Below are 17,610 nucleotides of genomic sequence, written 5' to 3' on the forward strand. Positions count from 1 at the left end.
AGAGCTCCCAGGTCAAAGAGAAAATATTGCAAGTAGCCAGAAAGAAATAATTCAAGTATCATGGTGCCACAGTCAGGATAACACAAGATTTAGCAGCTTCTACATTAAAGGATCAGAGGGCTTAGAATATAATATTCTGGAGGGGGAAAGGAGCTAGTATTACAACCAAGAATCACCTACCCAGTAAGCTGAGTATAATCCTTCAGGGAGAAAAATGGACATTCAGTGAAATAGAGGACTTTCGAGCATTCTTGATGAAAAGATCAGAGCTGAATAGGTAATTTGACTTTCATATACAAGACTCAGGAGAAACATAAAAAGGTAAACAGAACAGAAATCATAAGGCACTTAATGAGATTAAACTGTTTGCATTCCTATATGGGAATAACTCATAAGATCTCTTTATTAGGGTTATTAGAATGTACATATATATAGACAGAGAGTAAAGGTGTGAGTTGACTATAAAAGGATGATGTCTAAAAAATAAAATTAAGGGGTGAGAGAGGAATGTACTGGAAGAAAGGGACAGGAGAGGTAGAAGGCAGTAACTTATCTCACATAAAAGAGTCAAGAAAAAAGCTTTTGTAAGGGAGGGGAAGAGGGGGGAGGTGAGGAGGAGTGAGTGAACTTTACTTTCATCAGAATTGGCTCAAAGAGGGAATAACATACAAACTCAATTGGGCATAGACATCTATCTTACCCTACAGGAAAGTAGGAGGGGAAGGAGATAAAAGGAGGGGGTGATAGAAGGGAGGGCAGATTGGGGGAGGACATAGTCAGAAGCAAAACAGTTTTGAGGAGGAACAGGGTAAAAGAGAGAGAATAGAATAAATCGGGGAATAGGATGGAGGGAAATACAGTTAGCAATAATAAGTTTGAAAAAAATTTGAAGCAGGTTTCTCTGATAAAGGTCTCATTTCTCAAATATATAGAGAACTGAGTCAAATTCCCCACCTGATAAATGATCAGAAGATAGGATCAGTTTTCAGATGAAGTAATCAAAGCTATCTATAACCATATGAAAAAATACTCTAACTCACTATTGATTGGAAAAATGCAAATTAAAACAATTCTGAGGTACTGTCTCATACCTAGTAGATTGGCTAGTAGGACAGAAAAGGTAAATGTCAAATGTTGGAGGGGATGTGGGAAAAATGAGACATTAATGCACTATTGGTGGAATTGTGAACTGATCCAACCATTCTGTAGAGCAATTTGGAGCTATACCCAAAGGGCTATAAAACCATGCATACTCTCTGACCTAGAAATATCACTACTAGGTCTGTATTCAAAAAAAAGATAAAAAACAAAAAGTAAAAAGGACCTCTATGTACAAAAATATTTATAGCAGCTCTTTTCTAGGTGCAGAGAATTAGAAATTGAGGGGATGCCCGTTAGTTGGGGAATGGCTGAACAGGTTGTGGTATGTGATTATGATAGAATTCTCTCATACTATAAGAAATGACAAACAGGATGCTCTCAGAAAAGCCTGGAAAGACTTGCGTGGGCTGATGCAAAATGAAATGTACTGTGTAAAAGCAACAACAATGATATAAGATGATCAGCTGTGAATGACTTAGCTATTCACAGCACTACAATGATCCAAGACAACTCTGAAGGACTTATGATGAAAAATGCCAACCATCCCCAGAGAAAGAACTGGTGGTGTCTGAATACAGATTGAAGCATGAAAAAAGAGAAAGAAATTTCATTTAAATTAATGGTAGAAAATATAAAATACTTGGGATTCTACCTGACAAGCTAAACCCAGGAGCTATATAAGCACAATTTAAAAACACTTTTCACACAAATAAAGTCAGATCTAAGCAAATTGGAAAAAATATCTTATTCAGTGCCATACCAATCAAATTACCAAAAAAATCATTTTATAGAGCTAGAAAAAAATAAAATTTATCTGGAAGAACAAAAAGTCAAGAATATCAAAGAAATTAATGAAAAAATGTGAAGGAAGGTAGCTTACAAGTACCAGATTTCAAACTGTATTATAAAGTGGTAATCATCAAAATAATCTGGTGCTGCCTGAGAAATAAAGTAGTGAATCAGTGGAATAAATTAGATACATAATTGTTGTTCAAGTCTTTTCAGTCATGTCTGATTCTACATGATTCCATTTGGGGTTTTCTTGGCAAAGAATGTTTTGCTATTTTCTTCTGCAGTTTATTTTACGGATGAGGAACTGAGGCAAACAAGGTTATGTGACTTTCCCAGAGTCATACAGCTAGTAAGTAACTGAGGCCAGATTTGAACTCACAAAGATAAGTTTTCCTGACTTCAAGCCTGGTACTCTATCAACTGTACTACCTTACTGTCCCACCATACACAATGCAGAGTAATAATTGACCATAGTGATATAGGGTTTGATAAACCCAAAGATCCAAGCCTTTGGGACAAGAACTTACTATTTGACAAAAACAGCTGGTAAAACTGGAAATAGTTTCACAGAAACTAAGAATAGACTAGATGCCTATACTACAAGATCCCTGTATGTGTTCTTCTCAATATCTATTCCTTTGGTGTGCCCACTCCCACTACTGCTAGTGTGTGTATTTGTGGAAGAGTGTGTCCTAGGTTTATGATGCAAAAGTCTTATTGCTAATTTTCCTTACTATGCTATTTCACTAATTGTCTTGGCTTTGAATTAAATGTGTCCGCTAACTAGTAAAAAGAAACATCCTAGTGGGAATTTGCAAGGTATGGCTTTCTTTAACTGGATGTATAATCACAGAATACCTTGAACCTGTGGTAGCCTAGCTGGAGCCCTACACCAAAGGGCCCTGTCCACAAAGAATTTATCATCTAGTTAGGGATATAATACAAAAGGTAAACAAGTATATAATTCTGAATATCTAGCTATATTTATACGTGACATAATGCTGTTTGTGTGTAGAATTAGATATGTGATAAAGTATTGGTTTATTCCATTAGATTGTTAATTTATTGATGGCAGGAAATGTCTTTTACCTCTTTTTGTATCTCTAGAGTTTAGCGCCTAGCACCTGACTTTGATATAAATGGACAGATAATTTAAGCTAGTTATCCAGGTTCCACGGAAGAGTTTGAGTTTGAGTTGGGCCTTGAAAGATAGGTAGAATACAAAAAAGTAGAGAGGAAAGAAGAATATTTCTGCAATAGTGAACTACTTTGGGTAAAGGCACAGAGGTAAAAATTAGCAAAGGGGAGTACAAGGGTGGGACTGAAGGGGTAGAGAAAGTAGATATTGGTAGACTGGTCTGCCTTTTCATTCTTGGAGGGTAGAGCCAGATTATAGAGAGCCTTGAAATTTAGGTGGAGGAGGTTTTTTTAAAAAAAAATTTGATATAGCTAGTAAGGAATTTAAATAAGTGCCAATTTTGGGGAAAAATACTGATCGTGAATTAATGGCTTTGGTTTTAGATCATGGGAGTTACATTATGAAAGTAATACTTTAGACTGATATTCTTAATATGATGGTTTTGAAGTAGGGAAACATTGACTATAGGAAAGTCAGCTAGGAAGCAAATTAAGTAATCTAGGTATAGCAAGTATTCTGGCTTCACTCTTATAGAGTGAGATCAGCTACATTTCCCTTCAATGTTTCAGGAATGCCCTTTAGGGGTAGTAGCCTGACTTTCTCTAATGAAATCAGCTTCAATACATTCCAGTGGATTCCCCTCAGGGGTAGCTACCAGTAGTAAGCACTCAGTTCTATTTAGCCAATTAACATAAATCAGCTTTTATAAAAGGATATTTATTTCAAAGCTATAGCAAGAACAGAAATTATAAATGTTCCTCAACCCTCAACCCCAACATCTGAAGGCACATCTCCTTTATACCACCCCAGTCCCTGGGAGAATAGGTTCAGACTCAAGTCAGTTCTTACTTAGCATTCACTCCACAGAGTTTGCTTGCAAGTACATGATATGGTCATTGGTAAATTCTTCAACTTGAAAAGACTACAAACCAAGACCAAAGTGAAGGGAGTATTGGTGTGTGACTCTTTGTTTGCAGACAGATAAGTGTACACTCAATGCAGCCTCTGAAGCTGAGAATTAATGAAGTATGGATCAATTCTTTGCCACTTATACTAATTTTGGTCTAACAATTAACACCAAGAAAACACAGGTGCTCCATTAGCCAGCGCCACACCATCCAGACATGGAACCAATGGTTACAGCAAATGCTGTGGACAAATTCACTTACCTTGGTTGTATACTTTCTAGAGATGTACACATTGATAACAAGCTTGATATACCATTGCCAGAGGTAGCTTAGTGTTTGGAAGGCTCTGAAGGAAAGTGTGGGAGAGAAGAGGTATTAGGCTGCCTCCTAAACTGAAGGTCTACAGAGCTGTTGTGCTGACCTCATTGTTGTATGCCTATGAAACCTGGACGATATACCAGTGATATACCAGGAAACCAAATCCCTTGCAAGTACAACATAGCTGCTGGATGAGTCCATGTTTCAGCTTTGGAATGTACCCCAGTCTTGGCTACATAGCTATTCATAAAACTCCTGTTTATTATAGGGCTAGCAGACCTGAATCAGTTATAGAATGTTCATGCTCCAAATCTCTCCAAGACACTTCAGTTACATGTCATCATTGCCTTTCTGGAAGCTGTTTCCCCAACTTCTTCCACATGGTGGGCTGTATCAGCCCTTCTGTTACACATGCCTGAGGTGAGGGGCTTGAACTAGGGTGGAAGTGGTGGAAGTGAAAAGGAAGGGACATGTTGAAAGACAAATAGCTTCAGCTTTTCCATCATTTGGTTTTATGTAATTCGCATGTAACAAGTCTGTGTCTGTGTGCAGCTCACAGGGAAGCCTGAAGAGAAACACCTCTAGTGTCTCCTCTCCCCACCCTTCTACGAGGGAGACTTTAATTCTGCCAAGAGGGGAAGCAGGAAGTGGGGGGCAGAGGCTGACCATTCTGCTTTCATCAGAGAAGAGGTACTGGGCTAGTTATAGCTGCTCCCCCCAATATCATTAGTCTAGAGGATAGGATTTTCAAGTCCAAACTAAACTCCTGGTTGCTATTTTTTTAGTAGGCAAGGAGAGTGATGAGATCTATATCCAACATTTGATTTTTTCCCTCCTCCAACTATCAGTTTCACAATGAACACGTATAGCAAATGGCAAAGAAAACCATTCATCCCAGTTGGCAGCAAAACAGGAATCAGAGAAAGTTTACATAGGAGAATATATACCAGACAATACAGAATTTAGGAGACCTCTCATTGGGAGTGAGGTACTCAGCTTAACTCAAGAGAGAGTCCCACAATCCCCCAAATTTGTTAATATAAAAACTGTGGCTATGGACATGGTAGAGACTGTCAGTTCCTCTCATACCAGTTTCTTCCTGGAGTCTTTCTTTCTTGCTGGGCTTAAAGAGAGGTTGGCATCATAAGCATCTTTTCTGTAGACACTGGAAGCTAGAAAAAGCCACAGAATCTCAAGAGACTGGATCTCCCTTTTCTCACCAACTCTTCCCTGCCCCTCTTACAGGTGTAACCCATTTGTCTGCATCAGTGAAGAGAAAGTCTCATACAAAGGAGCCCTGGGGCTCAGGTTACATGTAAATAAAATTTATTGAGGACTATAATTTTTCCATCTTAATAAATTTCCTTTCTCCCAATTTGTCAAGAGTTTTAGAATTTAGGCATTTACAACTAAGCTTCATTCTAAAAAATTTGTTGTTGTTGTTTTATGCTGTATATAGGTGTATCAGGATCAAGTTAAACTCAGATCTCCAGGATTTTATTTGAAAAAAAAGGTCATAAAGAAAAGTCAATAAAATTAATAACTAAACAATATTTGAGAATCTGAGGAGCCATACTATATCACTACTGAAAATCGAAAGCAATATCAACAGAGAGAAGTGATAAAAATATAAATTTGAAATTTCTTGAGAAACCAAGAGGGAGTTAAAAACCGAGGAGAAGGGAAAAAACCTTTTGCCCCCAAATGACAATATACATAGGTGGAAAGGTGAAACAAAATACATATAGTGTGGAAATCTTTCAGAAATCCATGAGGAATCCTAGGTACACCAACTGAGCAAGAACATGGAAATGGAAATATTAATGGTTGGGATATAGGGATATATTTCAGTTCTGAAAAATAAGGGGGCCTTTGGAAAGTAAATGGGCTATCAGAAGTTTACTTAAATGTATTAAATGCAGAAGCCTATAGAAATTATAGGCATGGTAGGGGGAGAGGAAATTATTTGACTACTAGTTTTTACCTAGATCTTCTGTTATCAGTTGTTATATACACTTTGAAATGTTTCCCAAAATACTGTGGGTGTTTTATACAATAATTGTAACTAGATCTCAGAGAGTAGAGTGGAGCAGATTAAGGAAGGCCAAAATTAGGAGTCAAGGCATACCTGAAGGGTTGAGTGAAGGCCAGCCAACTAAACAAGGAAGCAGAAGCAGGAATCTCTTTCTCTAAAGCTTATGAGCCCTGAAAGAAGATCTGAAATGTTAAGATCATTTCAAGGGGTAAAAGAACAGGTGAGATCTTAGTATAGTGAGGCCCAATCCATGATATTTATCCAAATAGGGGAAGGACAAAGAATTTGGTAAACCCTAGCAGCAAGTTTCAGGGACTTCGGGACATTAAGATTCAGGGGAAGGAATCTCAGCCTTGTGAAATTCTAGTGTAAAAGCAGAGATTACTGTCACTGATGATTAGGTGCCAATGTCAGAAGAGAACGAGCGGTAAGACTAACCTAATGCTGACCCACCAAGCTACCAACACAGTGCTCTCTGTATCCTACCTGACTAGAGTCAGAATTTGTCCTGGAGTCTGGGTCAGGGCTAAGCCTACAAGTCAAAGGTAAGTAGGTCCAGCTCCCAGGGTTAAAGGGTAGAAGCAGGAGAAACCATTTTAACATTAATAAGTACATTTAAGGTAATTTTTGTGATTGGTCATAGCTGAAAGTTGTGGGGTACTACCTTTTGGGAGTTTGGAGAATTTGAACTCGAAAAATTAGAGAACTGTTACTGGGTTTCTAATAATAATAATTTATTTGTTTATTCATTTTGAATCCATCTCCCCTCTATATTACCTCCCCCAAGTAAAAACCCTAAAATTCTTGTAACATATAGTAAAACAAACAAATCCACACATTTCTATGTCCAAAACTATATGTCTCATTTTGTACCTTGAGTCAATCACCCTTCTGTCAGGAGGTGGTAACATGCTTCTTTATTAGTCCTCTGGAGTGATAATTGGTCATTGCCTTGATCAAAGCTTTTAAGCTTTTCTAAGTTATTTTTATTTCTAATGTTTTCATTACTGTATGAATCGTTTTCCTTGTTTTTCTCATTTTACTCTGCATCAGGTCACAAAAGCCTTCCAAAATTTCTCTGAAACTATTCCTTTTGCCATTTCTTGTGGTTTTCAGTGCATTATGGTATTGCTTCTCAGATCCTCAGAGTTTTTTTAGTTATTAATTTTATTGGTTTATGACCTTTTTTTTTCAAATAAAATTCTAAAGATCTGAGTTTAATTTGGTCCTGATAAGCCTCTACACAGCATGAAACAACAACGGAAGGTTTTTTGGAAAGAAATTTAGTTATAAATACCTAAATTCTAAAGCTCTTGACAGATTAGGGGTAGAGCTACCTGTTAAGGCAGAAGAATTCTAGTAAAACTTTTGTTTATATGTAACCTGAGCCTCAGGGCTCCTTGGTATGAGATGCTCTATTTCCATTAAATTCACATACCACAGTTTGTCCAACATTTCCCAATTGATGGGTGCCCTCTTTGCTTCCAGTTCTTTGCTACAACAAAAAGATCTGTTATAAATATTTTTATATGGTCTTTTCCCTCTTTGTTTCATCCTTTTGAGTTGTAAGTATAGAAGTGGTATCACTGGGTCAAAAGATATACAATTAGTGACTTTTGGCCATATTTTAAGTTGTTTTGAGAATGAATGGACTGTATTATAGCTTAACCAACAGTGAACTTGTTGTTTTCCTGAAGTCCCTTCCAGCAGTAGTCATCTTTTCCAATCTGAGAGGTGTGAGGTGGAAACTCAGAATTGTTTTAATTTTCACTTCTCTAATTATTAATGATTTGGAGCATTTTCTACCCATATGCTGATCACTTGCATTTCTTCCTTTCAAATTTCCCTTTTCATGTTCTTTGACCATTTATCTCTTGGATAATGGCTCTTGTTCTTACATATTTGAATTAATTTCTTACATATCATGCATATCAGACTTTTATCAGAGAAATTTTCTGCAAAGATTTTTCCTAGTTAATTGTTTTCCCTTCAAATTTTAATTGTATTGATTTTATTTCTGCAAAAACTTTTCAATTTCATGGAATCAAAACTCTCCTTTTTATCTTAAGTTATTCTTTCCCTTATCTGGTCATTGACTTTTCTCCTCCATCACTGCAAAAGGTATTTTTCTTCTTTCAAGTATGTAGATGTAATGTCATTCAGTGCATATGATTAATTAATTGAGGTTAGTTAATTCATCATCTATGGTACCTTTAAATATAAAGATAAATATAATTTCCCTAATTATCTCTCAATCATGTTTATTTTCTTTTATCTTATTGGATATCATGATTGCTATTGCTGCTTTTTAGTTCACTTGCAACATAAAATTCTATTCTAATTCCTTGTTTTAACTCTGTGTGAATTTATTTTGTGTGTTTCTTCTCAACACATAATTATTTGATTTTGCTTTCTAATCCATTCTCCTATCCTTTTTGATTTTATAGGTGAATTCATTCCATTCGTGTTCATGGAAATAATCTGTTATTTGCATATTTATAGTTTTCAGGGAGGCCATTCCTTGGGTAAGATTTCATAACTCCTTCACCAAACTATTTTCTTACTTTCTAATTCCTTCCTTTAGATTCCTCATTTCATTTATTATATATTTATTTCTTGTTTGATGTCTTGCCTCAAAAGCTAAAAAACTGTTATAGACAAGTCATACCTTGGTCTGAGGCTCACTGGTAGTCACTGTGACATTATCCCTTTTCCATAGGCTTGTGTCATGGACATCCTTAGATGCATATGATTTCTCTGTTATAGTTGTTGTCTTCTGTTTATTCGTATTTACATCTTTGCTTTCTGTATTGGAACTCTTGGTCTGTGCTAGTTTCCAACTGCTTCTGTATACTTGGATGGGATTAAGAGCTCCTATTTGTTTTCAATTTGTATTGTCTGAGATCCTGTTGTTGGCCCTCCCTTCTGCTGATAACTGTTGTGCACATAGTTCTGGCACTCAAGGTTTGTCAGTATTTTCAGGATAGAGAACATTAAGCTTTTCAAAGCTGACTGGAGCACCTTGGTTCAGTGGCTGTAGACTTTAAGAGCTTCTAAGGTATGTGGAGTGATTACACCTTCTCTGTTGGAGCTTTGCTGGGTCTTATCCAGGTGTAAACTCCCTAGGTGCTTAGCTGCCCTAGGGCCTCTTTTTTTGAAGCATTTATGTTTTCCTAGATCCTGTGTTGAGAGCATCTGGGGGCATTCTTAGACTCCCTGGGGCTTCCTGGCTAACACGATCAGAGGCACTCAGAGCTGGAAGGTCTCCAAAGGCTGTACTTGCTGCCTGGCTCTTGTATCTGAGCTTTCCCTCACAGTATATCTTTTTACTAATCTTAATAAAGGTACTTGGTAGTTTGTTTATTTTCTGACCATTAATTGGTCTGATATTCTTTTGTTTTTATTTCTTTTGAGGTACACGTGTGGGAATTTAATTATTCTGCTTCCATTCACTTGACCATTTTAGCCAGAAATTCTCCTTTCTTTGGATTTTTAAAGTTGTATTTATTTCTATAAGTAGAAATACATGTTTTTCACATATTCTGTTTCATTTACAATTAACATGAGCACACAAGCATAATTTGAACTATTATGTAATGCACAGGCTAGTTGTCAAATGATTAATAAGTCCACATAGAATATTGTACCCTTTTCCAATCAGTTCTGACCCAATAGTGTTATGTGATTTTCAATTTAAATTTAGCATAACTATTGTACTGGAACAATATGGAATTTGAAGAGTAGAGTATTCCTTGACCTTTTGTTGTTATTTCCAGATAGCACACTCTAAGATTTCGTTATTTATATTAAGACACTTTCCCCTTCCATTTTGTCCCATAAATCAAGGGTTTCTTTAGTAGTCTATCCCTATCTTCTACATTTCTGTTTCTTGTATAAAGGGGAATGGTTGAACAAGTTGTGGTATATGAATGTAATGGAATACTATTATACCATAAGGAATGATGGACAGACAGATTTCAGAAAAAAACTTGGAAAGACTTATGTGAACTGATGAGTGAAGTGAGCAGAACCAGGAGAACATTGTACATAGTAACAGCCACATTGTGTGATGATCAACTCTGATAGACTTAGCTCTTCTCAGCAATACAATGATCCAAGACAATTTCAAAAGACTCGTGATGGAAAATACTATCCAAATTCAGAGAAAGAACTGATTGAGTGTGAATTCAGATTGAAGCATACTATTTTCACTTCAGGTGTTTTTTTTTTTGTTTTGTTTTTTCCCTTTTGTTTCTTCTTTCACAACATAACTAATGTGGAAACATGTTAAACATAATTGCACATGCATAATGTATATCAGATTACATACCATCTTGGGGAGTGGGTAGGGGAGGGAAGAAAGGAGAAAAAATTGGAGCTCAAAATCTTATAAAAATGAATGTTGAAAGCTATCTTTACATGTAATAGGAAAAATACTATTGAAACATGTAGAAATATTCTGACCTGATAATATTCCTAAAGATTTCCAGGCAAAAAGGTGTTTGGACTGCCTATCCCTAACCTTTTTTTTTTAAAGGAAGAACTAATTTTAATTTCCCCAAAGTCTTGAAAGATGTGTAGACAATAAAGTCCATGAGTTAAGGAGGAGGCAGAGTACCACAGTAGGTTATGCTCCCCCTTCTCCTAAGAGGAGTATAGGTCTTAAGAGGTTTTAAAAAGAAACTGGAGACATTGTGTTATTAAGGAGTTTGTAGTCCAACTAAGGAGACTATACGTGGGGAAAATATCTTATCATGGTAATGTACAACAGAATTTCTTAGTGGGAGATAGAGAGCTGGACTTGGAATCAGAAAGACATTAGTTCAGATCTTACTTTTGATCCTTAAGATTATAGCTTCAGAGTTAGAAGGAATGTTAGAGACTATCTAAATCCAACCCTCTCTTTCTAGAGATGATGAGACTAAGGTCTATAGAGGTTATAGGATCATACATTTAGAGCTGGAAGGGACCTTAAAGTCATCTAGTCCAATACCGTCATTTTATAGATGAGGAAAATGAGGACCAAAGAGGTTAAACAACTCGCCTAGGGATAGAGCTAGGATTTGAAACCACGTTCTCTAACTCCAAAGTCAACATTCTTTCCCCTATACCACATTACTATGTGACCATGTGCAAATCACTTAACTTCTAGGAATCTTACTTTCCTCTTCTGTAAAATAGATGGCATCCTACTTTATAGGGGCTCTTATGAGGCTTAATGAAATAATCTCTGTAAAGGGCTTTGTAAACTTTAAAATGTAATATAAATACCTGTTTATTATCATGTTGGACCAGTGGAACAATTTTAATGAGATTGTAATATCACTTTCTCTTTGTTCTGCTAGATGTGTTTAGCTTTCACTAGCTAATTAGTTCTTTTTATTAATGCCTTTACCTTCCTCCTTCCATTTTAACTAAGAGTGTAAGTGAGTAACTAAGCTTATGGGAGTAGACAGAATGGAAAAGTTCAGATGCTTGGTTTCTTTAAACATTTTCTTATTTTGATCACAGCTTAAACAAAATTTCTAACCTTTCATTTCCTAGAAAAATCTTAATGTTAAATTTATTTTTTACTCAAGAAATTGCCTTTTTTTCCCCCAAAAAAACATGATTTGGGCGCTCTTTTTTTTTAAAAGCTAATCTGATCCTTTAAAAATTCATATTGAAAACCAAGCCACCCTCTAAGAAACCTCAAAACAAATATCATGGACTACATTTTGCATTAGCATTAGTAGCACATTCTCCTACTGAATTTGACTCTTTGTTGTTGTTGTTGGCAAATGATGTGATCATGGTAAAAGAGCTATTGTACCATATCTTTAAGTATTTTCTAAAATAAGGATTTTGGTTAAAGATCAGTTCCCTTACATGATAATGCCACCTTTTCCAGAAGCTATCAACTTTTTTTTAATTTAAAAATTTTAATTAGCAGGCATTTATTTTGTCTCCCCTCCTTCTTCCCCCATTGGGTAAGAAAAAGAAACAAAATTCTTCTAAGTTATATGCATAGTCAAGCAAAACAAATTCCCATATTGGCCATATGAAAGAAAACCTTTGCCTCATTCACCTTGGAATCCATTGCCACCCTGCTAGGAGTTGGGTAGCATGCTTTATCAAATTCTCTAGAATCATGATTAATCAGTGCATTGATTAGAGTTCTTAAGTCTTTCAAAATAATTTGTCTTTACAATGTTATTATTGCATAAATTGTTCTTGTTCTTTTCACTTCACTCTATATCAGTTCAACTAATCTTCCTAAGTGTCTTTGAAACTATTCCTCTAGAAATTTCTCATGGCATAATAATGTTCCATTAGATTGACATAAAGCATAACATAACATAACATAACATAAATCTGTTTAGCCATCTCCCAATTGGTACATACTTCTTCTGTTTCCAGTTCTTTTCCACCGAGAAAAAAAAAAGAGCTGCTATAAATACTTTTGTATATATGGGTCCTTTCCCTCTTTTTGATCACTTTGGTCAATAGGTAGTAGTTGTGTCACTGTATGAAAGGAGATATACATATATATATATATATATATATATATATATATATATATATATATATATATATATATATATATATATATATAAAAATGTGTGTGTGTGTATAGAGACAGAGAGAGACAGAGAGAGACAGAGACAGAGACACAGAAAGAGAGAGAGAGAGAGAGAGAGAGAGAGAGAGAGAGAGAGAGAGAGAGAGAGAGAGTTTAGTAACTTTTTGGACATAGTTCCAAATTGCTTTTAAGAGGGGGTGAACAAATAGATAAGTGGCCAAAATATGTGAACAAACAATTCTCAAGGAAGTGGGTGAACCAAGTCACAGCTCTACCCGAAACCTTTTGACAATTGTCACTTTCCATTTTTGTTAGTTTTGTCAATCTGAAGGCATAGCAAAATATCAGATTTGCTTTATTTGCATTTCTCTAATTTTTAACAATTTGGAACATTTTTTTTCCACATGGCTCTTGATAGCTGGATTTCTTCCTTTGAAAACTATTTGTTCACATCCTTTGATTATCAATTGGGGAATGCCTTTTAATCTTATAAATTTAAATAAGTTCCCTATAAATCTTGGAAAGGAGACTTTTATCTGAGAAATTTGCTGCAAAGATTTTTCCCCTAATTACCTGTTTCCCTTCTAATTTGAGCTGCATTCAGCCTAATCTGTCTTTTTCAAAAACAATTTTTTTTTCAGTTAATGAAAATCAACCTGCTCTCCCTTCTACCATTTTCTGGCTCAACAAATCCCTTATACCAAACATGCATAGCTGTGAAAAACAAATTCCTTCATTGGCCATGTCCAAAAAACAAACATGTCTCAATATGTACCCTAAGTCAGTCCATCATCTTTCTGTTGGGAGGTAGATAGCATGTTTTATCATAAGTCCTTTGGAATCATAATTGATCAGTGTTGATCAGAATTTCCTGCCTTTCTTTATAAAGATGAAGTGGGTGGTAAGCAAGCAGGAGTGTGCTCAGCATTAATGTTCAAGGTTTGATGCAATCTATTAACTTTTAAAATTAGAATATATTATTTTCTAATACTCTTACATCTCTTTAAGTTAACTGACTTGAAATACAACCTGAAAATGATTATCATATTGTATAGGGAAATTTTACCATATATAAGTAATAAGTATTTAATGTCATAATTTTTGACATTTTCTGATAAATTTGTCCTTTTTGGAATTTGTTTTAAAAGGAGAGGTAGACTTTTAAGGAATTTTTCATTTTTATTTGTAAGGACTTTATGTAGGGTAATAGAACAAAAAAGAATGATTCTGTTTCCCTTCTAGCCCAGAACATGTAACTGTCTTTTTACCATAGTTTTTTTTGTTTTGATTGCAGAAGTGAAAGAAAAAAAAGAGGGAAGCAGAGGGGAAGAGAATAGAAAGAGAAAGGAAAACAATAAGAAAAGATAATGGGGGGCATTTTCATGAGCCCCGAAGTAGAAAAGTAAAGTGAAAATGACTGAAGATAAAACCAAATACTATTTCTACTTTGTTCCATTCAGCATATGCTTTAAGATCATTTACTGTGTACAAGATATCAAACTAAGCTGAACTGGGAAGATACAAAGATGAATAAAAACCAATTTTTCACCTCAAGATCTTATAATCTAGTCTGAGGGAGAAACTGAGAGCTATAATACAAAATAGAATGTGATGAATACATAGTAGTTTTAAAAAAGTGTGGAAGTTCAGGACTTAAACCTTCAGGATTCCAATGGATCTGTGATCTCCTTGATTTGGATACTCCCTCCAACAATGCAGATCATAACTGCAGAGACACAGAATTTTGGAGTTGAAAAAGATGTCCATAGCTACCTAGTCCAATCCATACCCCAAAAGAAATTTCCCACAATAACATTTCTGACAAATGCTCATCCAGTTTCTGCTTGAAAACCTTCAAATCTAGCCTCAGAAACTTCCTAGCTGTGTGACCTTGGGAAAGTCACTGTGTTTGCCACTGGAGAAAGAAATGGCAAATCATTCCAGTTTCTTTGCCAAGAAAATCCCATGTACAGAGAGAGAGAGAGAGAGAGAGAGAGAGAGAGAGAGAGAGAGAGAGAGAGAGAGAGAGAGAAAGAAAGAGAGAGAGGTCTACAGGACCACAAAGAGTTGTACACAACAGAAAACAACTTAATAACAACAATTGTTGGCAATATTTTTTATGCCATCAAGTCAAATTTGCTTCTTTGCAACTTCATTCATTGCTCCTGCTTCTGCTGTGTAGAGTCAAAAAGAACAATCATAATCCTTCTTTCACCTGACAGCCTTTCAAGTACTTGAAGACAGTTATCATGTCTCCTTGAGTCTCCTCTTCTCTAGGCTAACCATGTCCTTTTCTTCCAACCATTCTTTATATGACATAAACTCAAAGCCTTTCAGCATCCTAGTTGTTCTCCTCTGAATGCCCTCCACATTATCAAAGTCCTTAAGCTGTGGCACTCAAAACTGAGCACAGTACTGTAGATGTGATCTGACTAAAGCAAAGTGCAAAGGGACCGTCACTTTTTCATTACTGAAAGCTTTGCCTCCCTTAATGCTGTTCAAGATCATATTAGCTTTTCTGATTGCCACATCACACTGCTAATTTGTATTAACCTTACCTTCCACTAAAACCCACAGATCCTCTTTCAAACTACTAATTACACCTTCCCCAAAGTTGATTTTTTTGGGTACAACAATAAGATTTTCCATTAATCTCTATTGGATTTCATCTTCTTATATTCAGTTCAGTACTCTATCTTGTCAGAAGCTTTTAAGATTATGATTCAGTCATCTAGTGTATTAGCTGTGTATATTACTTTATGCTTTTAAAAACATTATTCTGAGAAGGGGTCCATAGGCTTCGCTAGACTGCCAGAGCAGTCCATGACACAGAAAAGGTTAAGAAATCCTGCTGTAGTGCATTCTGGCTGTCCATCATTTTTTCCTTGTTCTTGTTATTTGACTGGCCCCTCTTTTCTTCTAGGCATATACTTCTCTGACGACATTTTCATACCATTTCTCCTGCATATTTCCTCATTTGTAATGTTCTACAGTCTGTTCATACCTGCTTTTCCATTTGCCATTGAACTTCATGGTCATTTAGGTGATCTTCAACTTAAATTTTTTGTAGACTGTGGCATTCCATTCTTTGTAGCCATATAGCATCACCAGAAGAATGTTGCTATTAAAAAGATAAGCCTTTGTTCCAGACAAAAACTTGAGGACATTCAAAAAACCATGAGAGCCCTCAAAGGCAATATGACCCATTCTCTTCCTTTTCAAATCTAGTCCAGCTCTTTGTCCATTTGCCATATCTGCCCAAGTTTATGTGTACTGATGTATAAACTTTATGTATTATTAATGCAGCTCCATATAATAGTCTATATAATAGACATTAGGCATTCTTCATACATTTGTTTTTTCCCCATGTGCATAAAGGAGTATCTCAAGCAACCTCATCATTACAAAAAAATGTTATTGAGAAATTGAAGGAATTAGAATAGGCAATGTGGAAACAAAACTATCACTCTTTGCAGATTATATCATGGTATACTTGGAGAATACTACAGAATCAACTAAAAACTAATTGAAATGATAGCTTTAGCAAAGTTGCAGGATGTAAAATAAACCCATATAAATTGTCAGCATTTCTATATGTTTTCAACAAAATCCAGCTCCATAAGATAGAAAGAGAAATTCCACTTAAAATAACTGCACACAATGTAAAATACTTGGGAGTCTATCTGCCAAGACGAACCTAGGAAATATATGAACACAATTACAAAACACTTTTCACACAAAGTCATATCTAAACAATTGGGAAAATATTAATTGCTCATGGGTAAGCCAAGCCAATAAAAAAAATATGCCAATTTTACCTAAGTTAATTTAGTTATTCAGTACCTTGCCAATCAAACTACCACAAATTATTTTATGGAGCTCGAAAAATGATAACATTTGGAAGAACAAAAGGTCAAGATTATCAAGGGAATTAATAGCAAAAAAAATGTAAAGGAAGGTGGCCTAGCCATAGCAGATTTCAAACTGTATTACGAAGTGGTAATCATCAAAACAATCTGGCACTGGCTAAGAAATAGAGTGGTGGATCAATGGAATAGGTTGAGTACATAATACACAGTAGTAAATGACCACAGTAATCTATTGTTTGATAAACCCAAAGATCCCAGCTTTTGGGACAAGACCTCACTATTCGACAAAAACTGCTGGGAAAACTGGAAAGCAGTTCGGCAAAAACTAGGTACAGACCAACATCACACACCATATACAAAGAAAAGGTCAAAATGGGTATACTATTTAGACATAAAGGATGAATGATACCATAAGCAAATTAGGGGAGAATGGAATAGTTTTATCTATCAGATCTATGGATAAAGGAAGAATTTATGACCGAAAAAGAGATAGAGAGCATTAAAAAATGCAAAATAGATTATTTTGATTGCATTAAATTTAAAAGTTTTTGCATAAATAAAACCAATGCATGCAGCCAAGATTAGAAGAAGAAAAGCAGAAAACTGGGGAAAATTTTTTTTACAGCAAATTTCTCTGACGAAGGCCTTATTTCTCAAATGTGTAGACAATGACATTAAATTTATAAGAATTCAAGTTGTTCCCCAATTGATAAATGGTCAAAGGATATGAACAGGCAGTTTTTGGATGAAGAAATCAAAGCTATCTATAGTTTTATGAAAAAATGCTCTAAATCACTATTGATGGAAGAAATGCAAATTAAAACAATTCTGAGGTGCTACCTCACACCTAACAGATTGGTTAATATGACAGAAAAGGAAAATAACAA

The 17,610-nt window shown here is 35.5% G+C and overlaps 1 protein-coding gene across 1 annotated transcript in view; it reads left to right on the forward strand.

Annotated features, from left to right (window-relative positions):
- Positions 1–17,610, forward strand: part of CCDC148 (coiled-coil domain containing 148) — a 277,956-nt gene that overhangs the window by 160,080 nt on the left and 100,266 nt on the right. The window contains exon 13 of the mRNA XM_078147022.1: positions 4,283–4,297. Within this exon, the coding sequence (XP_078003148.1) occupies positions 4,283–4,297 (15 nt within the window). The remainder of the gene's footprint in view (positions 1–4,282; positions 4,298–17,610) is intronic.

The sequence above is a fragment of the Phascolarctos cinereus genome, unplaced genomic scaffold, assembly GCF_003287225.1.
Source record: "Phascolarctos cinereus isolate Bilbo 61053 unplaced genomic scaffold, phaCin_HiC Scaffold_726;HRSCAF=1367, whole genome shotgun sequence".
NCBI classification, from domain to species: Eukaryota; Metazoa; Chordata; class Mammalia; order Diprotodontia; family Phascolarctidae; genus Phascolarctos; species Phascolarctos cinereus.